The sequence below is a fragment of the Rhipicephalus microplus genome, chromosome 4 (assembly GCF_043290135.1).
Source record: "Rhipicephalus microplus isolate Deutch F79 chromosome 4, USDA_Rmic, whole genome shotgun sequence".
NCBI lineage: Eukaryota > Metazoa > Arthropoda > Arachnida > Ixodida > Ixodidae > Rhipicephalus > Rhipicephalus microplus.
In genome coordinates this window covers 174213223-174227163 of record NC_134703.1, presented here as the reverse complement: position 1 = coordinate 174227163, position 13941 = coordinate 174213223, and the positions used below count along the sequence as shown (strand labels likewise).

General features: G+C 42.9%; 1 protein-coding gene across 1 annotated transcript in view; it reads right to left on the bottom strand.

The window, feature by feature from the left end:
• The window catches only part of LOC119172954 (phospholipid-transporting ATPase ABCA3-like), a 170740-nt gene that overhangs the window by 6543 nt on the left and 150256 nt on the right, over positions 1-13941 (bottom strand). Inside the window, exons 9-10 of the mRNA XM_075893211.1 lie at positions 10567-10740; positions 9174-9314 (exon numbers count right to left, since the gene is read on the bottom strand). Of these exons, the coding sequence (XP_075749326.1) occupies positions 9174-9314; positions 10567-10740 (315 nt within the window). The remainder of the gene's footprint in view (positions 1-9173; positions 9315-10566; positions 10741-13941) is intronic.

The window sequence follows — 13941 nt, the reverse complement described above, 5'->3', positions numbered from 1 at the left end:
CTAATTCCATTATTATCCATTTTTTGGAGTAAAAAAAAACGTAAGCCCAATCCCCCTCTGCGAATAGCCAGGCAGGTCAATTCGATTCCTACAATTCCTCAGCTTAGGAAAGGTACAACTTGATAGCTTTATTGAGCTGAAAATAATTCTAACAACATGAAACTGGTGTCACCAAATCGACAAGAACTGCCAAACTAAGTTAAACACGTAATCATGGTTGCGGGATAGTAGCTTGGTGGATTATCTCGTGCAGTATAACCACACTGCCAGTTCCCATAGGGGCAGGTCTCCCGCTGCCTATCGTATTTGCCTGGTCAGCACATTCTCTAACAAAGTTAGTAATCTTGCAGTAATCGTGACACTATTAAAAATTTAAACGAGTCCTATTTTGTCAATTATTTTGGAATCAATAATTTGTGCTAGACTATGGCTACAGACCGGAATATAGGCAAATGCCTATTTTGTTCCTTGCGTTCCTATCGTGTCATTTCGATACACGAGTATGAATTAGAGATTAAGAAGGACTTTTGTGGCGTTTTTATAGTGCCTATAACTGCCTATTTTGGGTGTTCATGCCTAACTGCCTATAAGTGCCTATACATACCTATTTTCTAACTGAGCGCCAATATGAGCGCTGTTTAAGCTAAAGTTTTCTTTTAGAGCGTGGTGTGAAACCATTATTCATGTAAAAAAGGCAACATTGATATTTCCAAACACAACGAAGGCAGAGCTTACATGCTGCGAGCGATTGCAGGAGTAGCATGGGAAGTGCAAAAGACGCTATTTCTGCAGCCCTAAGTGGAAGCATGTCTCAGCGTCAGCAGGGGAAAGAAGAGAAATAATGAAAGATAGGGTAAGATAATAAAAGTGACGTCTATGACTGAGAACGCGGCGACCACTTTCTACATACAGCTGTCCAGTGCCCTGAATAAAATGAAGAACCACCCTGAAAACCTGGATGTTGTGGTGGGAAAGGAACAGCAGGTATTTCTAGGCAGCCACGGGTAGCTGGAGAACGAATGAAAAACCATGGAGGGCCACTCATGCAGTGCTCTGGTGGATTAAGTGGATGCGAAGGTCACTAAATCGTTATACTTTATACATCTAAGCAGGAGACAGGCGCCGCCATGTTTGCAATCAACGGTGTACTTGGCATACATAAGCCAAGTACATGAATACGCTTGAATGCTTGAATACGCTTGTTCCATATGAGATCCCTTGTCATTTCTCTTTAGGTGAAAAACAGGAAAAAATACGGAATCAAGCTTCAAGGTTTGTTTTAAGCCATTACTCAAAAATGACAGCTATAAAAATATAAAGAATGAACTAGGATGGGAAATACTATAATCGCGTCGAAATAAACTGCAGTTAAACTTCTTCGTCAATTATTTCATGGTAAAACTCGCATTCGAAAATGAATGTACTTGAACAGTCCTGTTCGCGCAATGGTATAATTAAAATTTTAGAAAGTCGTATCAGAAATAATTTTTCTATTAATTTGTTTCCCGTTAGTTTCATGACAAAAGGAAATGGCTTACAAAAGGAAAAATTGTTTGTTGCGTCAATGAAGGTGTGTTTTCTTTAATATTGTAACCCTTCTGCTGCAGCACCTTCGGGAAAAGTGTGATGTGCACGCGGCTTTTGTTTTGTTTGTAATTTACTGTTTGAGCGTACATGTCTAGGTGTCATAATAAGTTGTAGTTAGACATTAACAGTTCTTGCGTGCCCAATGAAAAGCGTTTTACCAAGGTGATTTTTCAAATCGGTTCGCTACGATCCACCAAAGCATGATGCAAAGAAGCAAGCTTGAATCTCTTATCTCTCCTTCTATGTAGCCATCGCGAGTCTCATTCCTTCCCTGTTCTCTTCAAAATCCGGTCTGGAGGATAACATAATGCATACGCACCAACAACAACATGCGTAAGCAAGGTCACGCGTGCAGGACGTGCCCCAGCTTACTTGTACTCCTACGCTATTGATGTTGTGTCGTTTCAGCGTTCTCTGTTGTGTTTTACCAATTTCTGTGGGCTGGGTTAACCAGTGTGTGTAGTTTAGGAGAGGCTGGCAAGGATCATGTGTTGTGACCGCGATACACCACGTCACTCCGGTTGAAACTGCAGTCAGAGACGACGCACCAAACGCAAGCTAAGCGTTGTCAGGGTTGGTGAAGGCACGATGCAGGAACGACGAGAAGAATAACGCAAACGAAAAGGGGTAATAGTAGTAGTAGTAGTAGTCGTGATAATAGTATATAGTAGTAGTAGGAGTGGTAGTATGTGTTGTTTTACGTAAAGTAAACCACAATATGAATAGGAGAAATGCTCCAGGGGAGGTCTCCACAAATGTTTACTACCTGGTGTTCTTTAACCTGCACTGACATCGCGCAGTACACGGGCATTTACTTTTTCGCCTCCAACTAGTTGTGACCGCTGAGGCCAAAATTGAACCCGCGGCATTCGGGTCAGCAGCGGAGCAGCCTATAGCGACTGGTGCAACAAGGCGGACGTGAAACGAGGGCCGATTAGTGATTAACATTTTTAGGCTATTCAAAACAGAAATCAAAATAACAATCTGAAATTCCATTTGCGTGTTTTATTTTTTTCAGCTTTCATTCATTACACTGATTTTGAAAAAGCAGTGCAAATACTTCGGGTAAAAGGAACATAAATACGAAGAGCGCTGTGTTTCTTTTCCCTTTGTCTTTGCGCTTTCCTTCCAAATGATATGAAGTAGCTAGCCCAAACCAAAGTATTCCTCATACATGCTACAGAACAGAACGAACAAATCGCACATGCCAAATAAAAACACGTTCAACGCTGTTAATGAGGTACCGTTTATAATGCAGAATGTAAACAGGAGACGGGACATTTTTCGTCTGTTCTTCTAGATATAGCTTGCATTTAACGAAGTTCTGATGAAGAGCGTATACGGAATGCGACGTCAGCCCACCAATGTCAAGGTAAAGGAGCTACGTAAAAACAGGACCATTCCTTGCTGTACGTCACTCCCTAGATCTTGAGGCCCACGCCCGCAAGAAGGGCAAGTGCCATTCATAAGATATTGAGCGTTTTTCTGGGACATGTAATTTTGCAAGTCTTAACAGGAATGATCCGGAGTGCCGAGTGCAACATTACGCTTGCCAGCTCGAAATGTCCAAACTTATCGAGGAGCCCTTTATGGTGTTCACCGATAGAAGAGGAATTGATCCTACGCGATTATACCTAGCATCCCTCTATTCTGGAGTATCAGTGGTCTGGTTAATTGCTCCTGTGCTGCTCTTCCCAGCCACAACAAAACAAGAGAGACCCATGAGAGTGTTAATTGAAGTGTAGACACTTGACGCACAATCATAGACGATAAAATGAAAAATGGCATACTGCGAATCGCACGGAAAATGCATGCCTACGTTCAATTGTTGGTACATTTCTGAACCAGGTACATTTCTGCAATCCTAAACAAAATCATTTTTTGCTTCTTTCCTTGGATACACGTCACCGACGCCGTTGTTTTGGAATAATTGAATTTTCGTACAAACTTATCGTGCCTATAATCAGGATTTGGGGGCCTGAAACGATGTTTTACCTGCTGTCTTTGGCACCTAAAACACACTTTTTAGTGCCTAAAAATCCGGCCTCTGGTGATGACACACATATATAAAAGCACAGGCAATAATGTGTACAAAACGCTCTTTACATTTATAAATTCTATAGCTACTCACCAGTACACAGTGTGAATTTCAAAGTAGGAGTATAAATAGCCTTAGAACGGCAGCTACATTGTTCGATATCAGCAGGTCTTGATATTATATGTGCGCGTTTGCGTAATCATTATCGTCTGTGATTTGTTCATGTCCCTATGTTGCTGTGGTGTGTACTTATCATGGTGGTTACGTAATGTAATTAGTGGTCACTGATTAGATTATGATGGCAACAATCTCGCTATAAAGACGCAATCATATGATCTCAAGGCACGAGTGCCTCCTGCGTCCACAGTCAAAAAACGAGCCCTCAAGTGTGCACTTTTTTCCTTCATTCCTAGGAAGTATCTCGTTAAGACAGACAACGTTCAGGTAGTATGTGAAGTATTATTGGTAAGCTTCCAGCTTTTAATAATATCACGTGCTACCTGACGCCAACAAGCAAAAAACAGTGTTGAACAGACATCGCTATGGCAACAGGCAGCACTGATTGACGCTCGCACATTTAGATGCACATATATACCCTATATTATGGGTAGAGAAATGACCACCACCATTGCTCAGTGGCAAAGCATCGGAGGCGTTATACGAAGGTCACTGGTTCAGATCCTGCCAGTGAGAAGTTATATTTTTGTTCACTTTTTTTCTTCACATTTATATTTAAATTACTTTTAATGACATAGCATATACTTCTTGTGCCATTATTGTCTGTTAGTTCTCATAAAAATTGTACTTTAATTTGTACGACTCTGCGCGGATAAGCTCTCTTACAAGCTCTACACGACACTCTACACCCTGACAAGAATTGGTCGCAGTAATCTCACACACTCTCAATGGCCGAACGAGAATCCCTTCTCAGAGTTCTGGTGATGGTACTGCGTAAAAACGTGTTACTTGAGTTGCTGTACGGGAATGTACAAAAAATCACTGCATATCCAGTCAATGATGATGAGTGGGGGGAGCGTTCGTCCGTCCGTCCGCGCTTCCATCTGTCCCTTCGTTCTTGCTGCCGTGCGGCCGCCTGTGCGTCCGCTCGTCCGTCTGTTTGTACATCCTTGCGTCCATCAGTTCATCTGTGCGTCCGTGCGTCCGTTCCTTCGTTCGTTCGTGCATTTGTTTGTTCATTCGTTCATCGTCCATCTGTCCGTCTGCACGTCCATTGGTCCGTCCATCCGTCCGTCCGTGCATCTGTCATGCGTCCGTCCGCACATGCATCTGTCCATGCACCCGTCCATCCGTCCATCTAGTTACCACTCCGAGTATCTTCATCTCGCATCTTTTCATCACATATGCATCATACACAAGTACCGACATCCAGTGACAGGTGGCTACATAGTACTAAGATGACTACTACTACTTTTACTAATACATAAATTGTGGACGCATGACATACGGCTTAAGGAGCTACGCCCATAAAACGAAACTGCTGATCATAAAATTCGCTGCAGAATATATATGGATCGTTATTGCACAGTCGTGAATGGCAACCACGCTTTCGTGAAGGCTTGCGGGGGCTTAAGTTGTTCGCAAGTACCATTTATTTCCCTCTGAATCGCACGTGCACTTGCGCGGCTTTGTGCTTGCCACACTTCAAGAACCATCTGCATTTGAAGAGTTGAGGCTAAACATAGTCGAACTAAGAAAAGTTTCATCTCTAAATATTTTGCGTATGCATGATAGGGCTAGAAAACACGTTTAAATTAATTAACTATTATAGGGTCTACAGTTCCTAAACCACCATATAATTATGAGAGACGCACGTTTATATGACCCAATTGTTTCAAATATTAGAGGTCAGAATAACGACCTTTCATTGCAGATGAATGCAAGGTGATTTGTAGTGTAGTGCATGCTGCAATAAATCTGGAACATATCAAAATGTTGAGTATGAAAGTAGAAGTGGTTAGACTAAAGAAAACAATGAATTGTTAGATGTATAGTAATTCTTTACTGATTTACTGTGACAACAAGTGTTTGCATCGATGATTCAAAAGTTCAAGCCTTTTTTTAGCACAGGATTACTCAACAAGCGGAGAAGTAAACGCATTCAATTAGAACTTCGTGTCAACTGCTCTGCAGTGGTGGCACTGCTTTTGAAACTAGCTCCGAAGTTCACGCTTTTAATGGTGTTTCACACACGTTTAAATACATAGATAAAACGCTCGTAAATAGAGAGCCTTATATAGCCGTGGTCCTGTTAGCTGAAAACATTCTTGAAAGACACACTAGAGCAATTAGCAGATTTAACAACCCCCATTTCTTCCCGTACGGGCCAATGAAGCGTTCCGTAAGTCATATGATGGACACAAACTTGATGTTAAGGCGCCAAAGAAAAACGCAATCGCGAGAGATGACTCGGGGCAGAGTTCCCGTCCCATAAACTGTCTTGTAATTCTTTTTTTATCGCGCCCGAAAGTTGATTAGGAACAAACACCAACAAGCTCAACAAAACTTTCTCTTAAAAACTGGGGCAACCTTAAGCTTCGTCTCTAAAGGTGCCCTGCAACAATTTTGAGCATGGTGAGAATAACGCCGCCGATCAGTAGTAAATGCTCTCTAGAACACGCGAGCCAAGTTACATAGTGCAGCACCCCCGTAGCCTGGACTTCACAGTGTATTTTCCAGTTCAGTTTAATATTGTTTTCTCTTTTCTCGACAAATGACAGAAGAAGCTTAAGAATCCCTCCTTACAGCCGTCCTATCAGCAATTGGCTGACTTGAACATGGTGTGCTCGATCAAGACATCGCTCGGTCAAGACAGACATCGCCATGAAGGCGGGAACTTGTTCATGCGTGCGCATGTGATCGCATTGAAAAGGCCGCGTATCCGAAGGAGACAATTGGTTCCAAATCTGCATGTTACACTGGAAATGTAGTCGAAAAACGATAGTCTTGCCTCTGAAGAGAGTGAACAAAACGTTTATTTGATGTTCTGCGCAAGACAATCGTGAAGGGTATTTTGGAGCCGCTGCGTTAAGAGTGCCTCGAGCGTGTAGCGAAGGCGAACGAGCGCATCGAGGCACATTAGACACAAGCGCCATCTGGCAGTTATCTTTAAAAACCAAGGAGAGCAGCCTGTGGAGAAAGATGCGGGCCAGTCTCGGAGGTGATAAAGTGTAGAACGCAAAGCGACAGGCAGGTGCCCCCACCGTGACGTCATAGCAAAGCGTTGGAAACAACTTTTTGAGCATCGCGTTGCACTGTCAGCGCAGCGCGCTAAAACGCTACGTTCCTTAGAGTTACTTGTGTGTGCCTCTTCTGGTATAAAGGCAGACATACAAAACTTCGAAGTGTTGTTATGGCGCCTCAGATATGCGCAATAATTGCTTTTTAATTGACAATCGCACAACTATAAACGCTAAACCTTGAGCAATATTGGTGGGCGCTGCGAATGGGGTTGGCCGTTTGGGCCGTTTGAGGTATCGTTAGGGCGGACAAACAGGCAAATGTACAGACAGACAGACAGACAGACAGACAGACAGACAGACAGACAGACAGACAGACAGATAGACAGACAGACAGACAGACAGACAGACAGACAGACAGACAGACAGACCAATATTTTTCCGTCGAAGGTCCCCAAGAAAGACTATCGTCTTGAAAAATGTGCTCAAGGTCTCGAGGAGCGTGTTACGTATTTTTTTTGCCCGTGCTCTCTCTCCCTGCCCTGCTTCCGGTGCTGCCAACGGTACGAGAGAATGCAATTTCAGTGTGCGACAAATATTTGTAACTCCAACCATACGGCACGGATTCTCAAAAAGTTGTGGCGGTAATGAATTCATGAGGCAATAGGTTCTTTCTATGAGTTCATTCCATAGCTACTTGAAAAAAGCTTTGTAGGGTCTCTTCGAGAGCTCAACGCCATAGCAATAGCCTGTCCTTCGTGCGTAGTTCAACTACTTACCCCAACATCGTATTGTTTAATGTTAGTCAAGGAGCTTAAATTGCAAATGATTTCAATGTAATAGATAAAATTGAAAGTGGTTTGTGTCAGTGAATACTTTTGCATATAGAAGAATTTTGCGAAAATGGGTAGCATGCTTTAAACGGCGAGCTAATATGTGCATGGAATCTTTTCGAATTAGCCGTGCACCCACTACTTGGTGTTAAGGGAATACGCGAAGTAACACTTGTGCCTTTTGTAAAGGGTGGCTGAATTTAAGCCACGAAGTCATTACGGTAACCCCTTCGTCTGACACCTGATGGAAATCTTGACAACGTTATTGCGATATCAGAAGTTGTATCGTGATTATTCAGGACCCATGTGTCGATGTGTCTGTGAAGCATGAATGTTGTTTTCACTGCATTTGCAAGCGGAGGAAAATATTTTGACTGTATTTTCAATCAGATTCGAGATTCTACGGTAGAAAATATGCTTGTCAATGCAAACGGCGTGGGGTTGGTTCTCAAGTACACCCAGAAATATGTATTATTTATTGTATTTGTATCTTTCTCAATTTCTCCGTGACGCTCAAGATTACTTTTCGCTCACCTCCAACGGAGCACACGCTGACACCGCCGTCGACGCCAACGTTTCTTCGAAACGACCTCTTTGATGCTACCGCGTTCACGTAAGCTAAACTTACCTGAATATTCAAATACCTTTAGTGTTTATGGTCAAAACTTTCGCAATAATACTAGTTAGCGTTTTACGTGCTTATAATAAAATGCTTTCTTAAATGAATAGCATGCGCTTGCACACGTGGACTCATTTCTCATCATGAAAAGGCCCAACTGCATGATATTTCATAACAGAGACTGCGAAGGAATATTTGTTACTAATAAAGGTACTGCATACTCGTAAATTTACCCACAAAGAAGGAAAACGTTAGTCGATAGCGATCACGGAGATGATGCGCTACCGGTAGTTAGCAGCAGCGTATGTACTTTTACCTAGAACGGTTAGATTCGTAATTATTACGGGAGGATCACCGACACCTTTATTTTCGGTTCGTGTTTGGTTATGCTACAGCCATCATGCAAGAACATCGGCTCGGGATTTGTTTCAGCTGCTTTCAGAGTTCTGGATTGCGTATAACTTTGTTCTGATGAGTGCTCGGTCCGACACCACATTGGTTTTCTAAGTTCCCCTTTTTATTCCCAAGAACCAGCACCGTAAGAAATATTTTAGGTGGAGAATTCACGTAAAAAAAGAATATATTGCAGAGCACATAAAAAGTAGGTCTTCATGGGTAAAGGCAACATGTATTCACGGTCCGTGAATTAGCAGAATAGCTAGCCCTAAATAAGGTCGTATTTCATACGGTCAGTATACGTTGACATCCATGGCGATGAAGGAAAATGTCGTTCAAAACGTCCACACGTTCAGTGAGGGCAACCCCATTTTTAAATAAAGTTTTACATATGTGGTGACTCTGATCAGAAGTTTATTGCAACCAAGCAAGATACACCATAGAAAGCATGCGCCACAAGAGTGATATAGTTTAGTTATCCGCCTTCGCACCAAAACACTTACCAGCACGTCCTCAAGGCTCAAGTACGGAAACCCGATGTCCCGGATGTACAGGGACTCTGCCGACTCATTGAGTGCACGGAAAGTGTGGCCGAAGTGGTACAACTTTCTCGTTCCCAGCGAAAACAGGAGCTCGTTGGCAGCCTGGAGGAGAATTTTCACATTGCTATCTCAGTAAGGGGCGAATTTGGTGAACTTTGTGCAATATCGGAGGAGAGAATTGCGATAACATCTCAACCAGACATGGGCTGGACTAAAGGTAATTTTTGTTTATGTGATTTGATTAGAATCACATGGTCTGGAAATTCACCTTGCACACTGAATTCGTTTCAACTGGACCAATAGCTGACCCTTACACCCTTACGGTCTCATCTGTTCTCTACTTCCTCTCCGTGCGAGACCTTGCTCCCGACATGATAGTTGATTTACCATATCGCATAAGAACCCAAAGCTCTATTATGTGTAAACATACTTCATTGTAACAAAGTTGGCTATTGGTACGTCTCACAGACATTTTTTGATGCATTAGTTCAAGAACAAGAACGAAAGTGTTAGTACTTTCACTTCAAGCGACGACAAGTTCCAAGGAGATACGTATATAAGACAACACTGGAAACAATTTCGAACTCGCATGTCATGCGACAACTGCAGATATATAAACCGCACAGCATCAAGCTCAAAGTATTCACACGCTCAAGAACAATTATCTGTAGTCTTCATGCTGATATTGAAATATTTTATTTCATGCTCCTTATTTCGAAACACAGTTGCATTAAGCGAAAGTAGGAAGAACCGATTTCACTGAATAATACTGCTTGATGAACCATTTCATAATAATTCTAGTGATTTTATTTTTTAAATATCTACTGTTACGCTCCCTCTTGTGTAATGATTCTTTTTATAGCATAATAAGATAAAATATTGATGTTAACTTTCACTTTGACAAATAATTACTGTGTGCCAGTTGCGCAGTGTAGAGTAGATGGTTTGGCACAAGCATATTTATCGTCAGGAACAATACTTCACTACCATGGTTGACTTCTGTATAACAAAGAATTTTATTTTGAAACATTGACACGTTATAATATTGAGTATTACCTGACTGCATTGAACTAAATACTTTTTCCTGTTATTCAAATGTATAGAGTGTGGACAGAGGTGGCAGTTACCGAATCTTAATCAATTTGCTTGATGTGCACTATGTTCAAGCAATAAAAAGTTGTTGCACTAAATCCGTAATTTGTTTACGAATGGAGTTACTGTGTAGATAAAAAGTATCATTAGGTTATGCGTTACATCAAAGTGTATTAGCTATGGTGCAACGACTGCTCCTTTTTTCCAAGGACGATCAAACTATACTTGTCATACCAACGATTCTGCGCTGAACGATAGACACCTTTGATATAAGCTTGGAATTCGGCAGGCATTCCCGGAGCTGGGCTTCTATGAGCGCAGAACGGCACTCAGTATTTTCCCGGATGAGGCGACATCGGTAGGGCACCGCGTATGACTCACTGAGGAACGTCGGAGAGCCCATGCACTGCACCACGCCTCGAGCGAGAATGGCGACCTGAGGTGAAAAGATGAATGCGGTGTTATTTAGTTACTGAGAGAGCGAGAGCCAGGTTTGGCATTGTAGACCAAATTAGTACTATTTAGGGCCCCTCGCACTGACATCTCGTTTATATGAAGATAATATTCTTAGTTCATATTTCTGATAGTTCGCCTTAATCATGTCCAAAGTACCAAATATACTGCATTAATAATGTACGTGGTTGAAAGGGGAAAATCGGGCCTAAGCGCTGGTGTCGAAAAGGAATGTTGAAAAACAATACAAAAACGAGCAATAACGCACAAGGCAACGGTAGAACATAAGCGCATACGAATTTCACGCAATTCATTCACGATCAATTTTAGCAGGCAAAAATATACCGAGGCAAGACCTCAGCGGAACATGTGCGTCTACTTCTACAAAAGTCTAACAAAACACGAGCCTTACAGAAGGTTCCCACAGTTTGCAAGAATGATGACATTATAAGCAGTGGCCACCACCAAAGATAACGTACATTTTTTCACTAGTTTTTCCGATTGTCACAATGAATTTACCATAGATAGTCTAGGAGCCTACACCCAGCCTAAGATTTCTGTTGAGCACCATGCCACGTATGTGAGGGCCCTGATACATTTACCAAGCCCCGCCACACTTTTTCATGTAATAGAGAAATGGGCTCATTAAAGTAGTTGATTGCTTCAGAAATCGACTGCCAGAAACATTTGTAAAAACCGTCTATCTCTATTGGAGTATCCGAGGTCTGTGAAATACATTAAGCGCTTTCTCGTCTATTTCATACACGAAAGTGCACTAATAGCTACGTAGAGAGGACATAGAAAAGGGACCATAAGCTACGACTGTTCGTTAGCATGGTATGACGTTGGGCCCTCCTATTCTTCAAAAGCGTGGCTTATTTTCAGTGAGATGGAAAGCGCGCGCGGGTGCGTGGCGGCCTTAGCAGCTATGCAGCTCACGATTATCTAATAATAGAATGACCGTAGACAATGAGTTCATGGCACGCTTATCTGGACTTCGATTGTCGAGAGATGTGGGAGAGATTTTCAGCTGAACTTCAGAATTCACTGTATATTCTAGGCCGCCTGCTGCGCTATATTATTTTTTTTACGTAATCTCAGGAACCCCTACTACCGATTGGCAGGCTTTCCCGACCATGCTCATGAATAAGTGCAGCGTCGCATTAAAGACACAAGAAGGATAGACACCTCTTTCGATTGCCCTTGCACTCACCTACGCTCGAAGTTGGGCAACAAGAGCCGAATGAGAAGCTCAAATTGAGAGAACAAAAGTAATAATTTTACTTTGAAGGGATGGTGCTGTACCTTATAATTTTTTGATATACCAGAAAAAATGGAAGTAACGAAATTAGAAGTTGAAAAAAAACGAGCCTCTATGCTGCCAGAAACGTTGCTCGCCAAATTAATCTCCCCATGACACGTTTGCAAAGACGATAGTCTTTCTTGGGGACCTTCGACGCTAAGATATTGGTGCGTCTGCATGTAAATTTGTCTGTTTGTCTGTCATAACGCTACTTCAAATGGCATCGAAGTGGCCAAACGATACTCCAAACAGCCGGCCCCATCCGCAGCGCCCACCAATATTGCTCAAGGTTCAGCGTTCATACTTGTGCGATTGTCAATAAAAAGCAAATATTGCGTATGCCCGAAGCACCATAACAACACGTCAATATTATGTGTGGGTATTTTTACTAGATTAGAAATACATAATTCTAAGGACCATAGCGTTTATCAAGCTACGCTGACCATGCACTGCTTGCACGAAAAGGCAAGTGTTTCTAACGCTTTTCTAAGATGACACGGTGGTGGCACCTACCTATCGCCTTGAGTTCTACATCTTATCACCTCAGAGATGAGCGCGCACACCACGCGCTCCGTTTTCTAGGATAACTGCCAGATGGCGCTCATGTCTCACATGTGACGTGACTTGATGCGCTCGTTCGCCTCCGCTGCACGCTAAAAGCACTCTAACGCAGCGCCTCCAGAATACCATTCATTGATTTGCTTGCACAGAACTTCAAATGAACGTTTTGTTCACTCTCTCCAGATGCAAGGCTATCGTCTCTCGATGACATTTGCAGTGTAACATGCAGATATGGGGCCAATTTTTTTCTAGTGAATAGAAAGGTGGTTGTGGGCTCAGATTAATTATGTCCTGTGGGAGACATGTGATCACGCTTCGAAATTTTTAATCGGAAACCTCATAAACGTAGCAACCGTCAAAACGAGCCATGTCCACGAAGCAGAGAAAATGGCGAACGCGCTAGCCTTGCGGAAAGGCTGAGCCCATTCCACAATAAACACCGACTCCAAGACGATGACGTTGAATGTTCTCGGCTGGTCTAGTAGCTAGAGGCACTGAAAAACTCACCGTCAATGCAATAAGAGTACGAGAACAAAGAACCCTTATTGAAGGAGATTGATTGATTTGATGGATTTGTGAGGTTTAACGTCCCGAACCCACCACATGATTATTAGAGACGCCGTAGTGGAGGGCTCTGGAGATTTGGACCACCTTGGGTTCTTTAACGTGCACCCAAATCTGAGTACACGGGCCTACAACATTTCCGCCTCCATCGGAAATGCAGCCGCCACACTTATTGAAGGAGAGAAAGCTCACAAGCACATATCTTGGTTTCCAGCCCACATGGGACATACTGGTACTTGATCACTGCAATTCCCACGAAGAGGGCAACCACCTAGCTGGCGCGTGAACTCGCACGCCGTGCCGCGGACAACGACCACACTAAGGGTGGGTGGTACGAAAATCTCTGCTGCCAAGACAAAACACTCACATACCACAAGATCAGTGCACATTACCGGGGACGCGCCTTCCCACCACCCAAAACTTAATAAAGCACTAGCTCTAACTCTAAGATGGCAAACACGTGCATCCAGAACACAATCCACCTTACACGAAGCCGACCCCGAGTATCCTCGGCACGTGCAACTGCGTCACTGAGCTTCAGCCACTACGTTCGCCATCTACCAAAAGGAAAACCCTGCAAATACGCCATCGTTCGCCATTGCTCGTCATTTTGGTAGCAGTGGTTGCGATTGTGTGCAAGCAATGACCCTCCATCCAGGTTCGTTGCGTGCTGATACTTCTTTCTGTTTTGCATTTTTTCTCCGCTTCCACTGCTGCCTTTGACATAGATTAATTTAATGTGTGCTCTGTATTTTG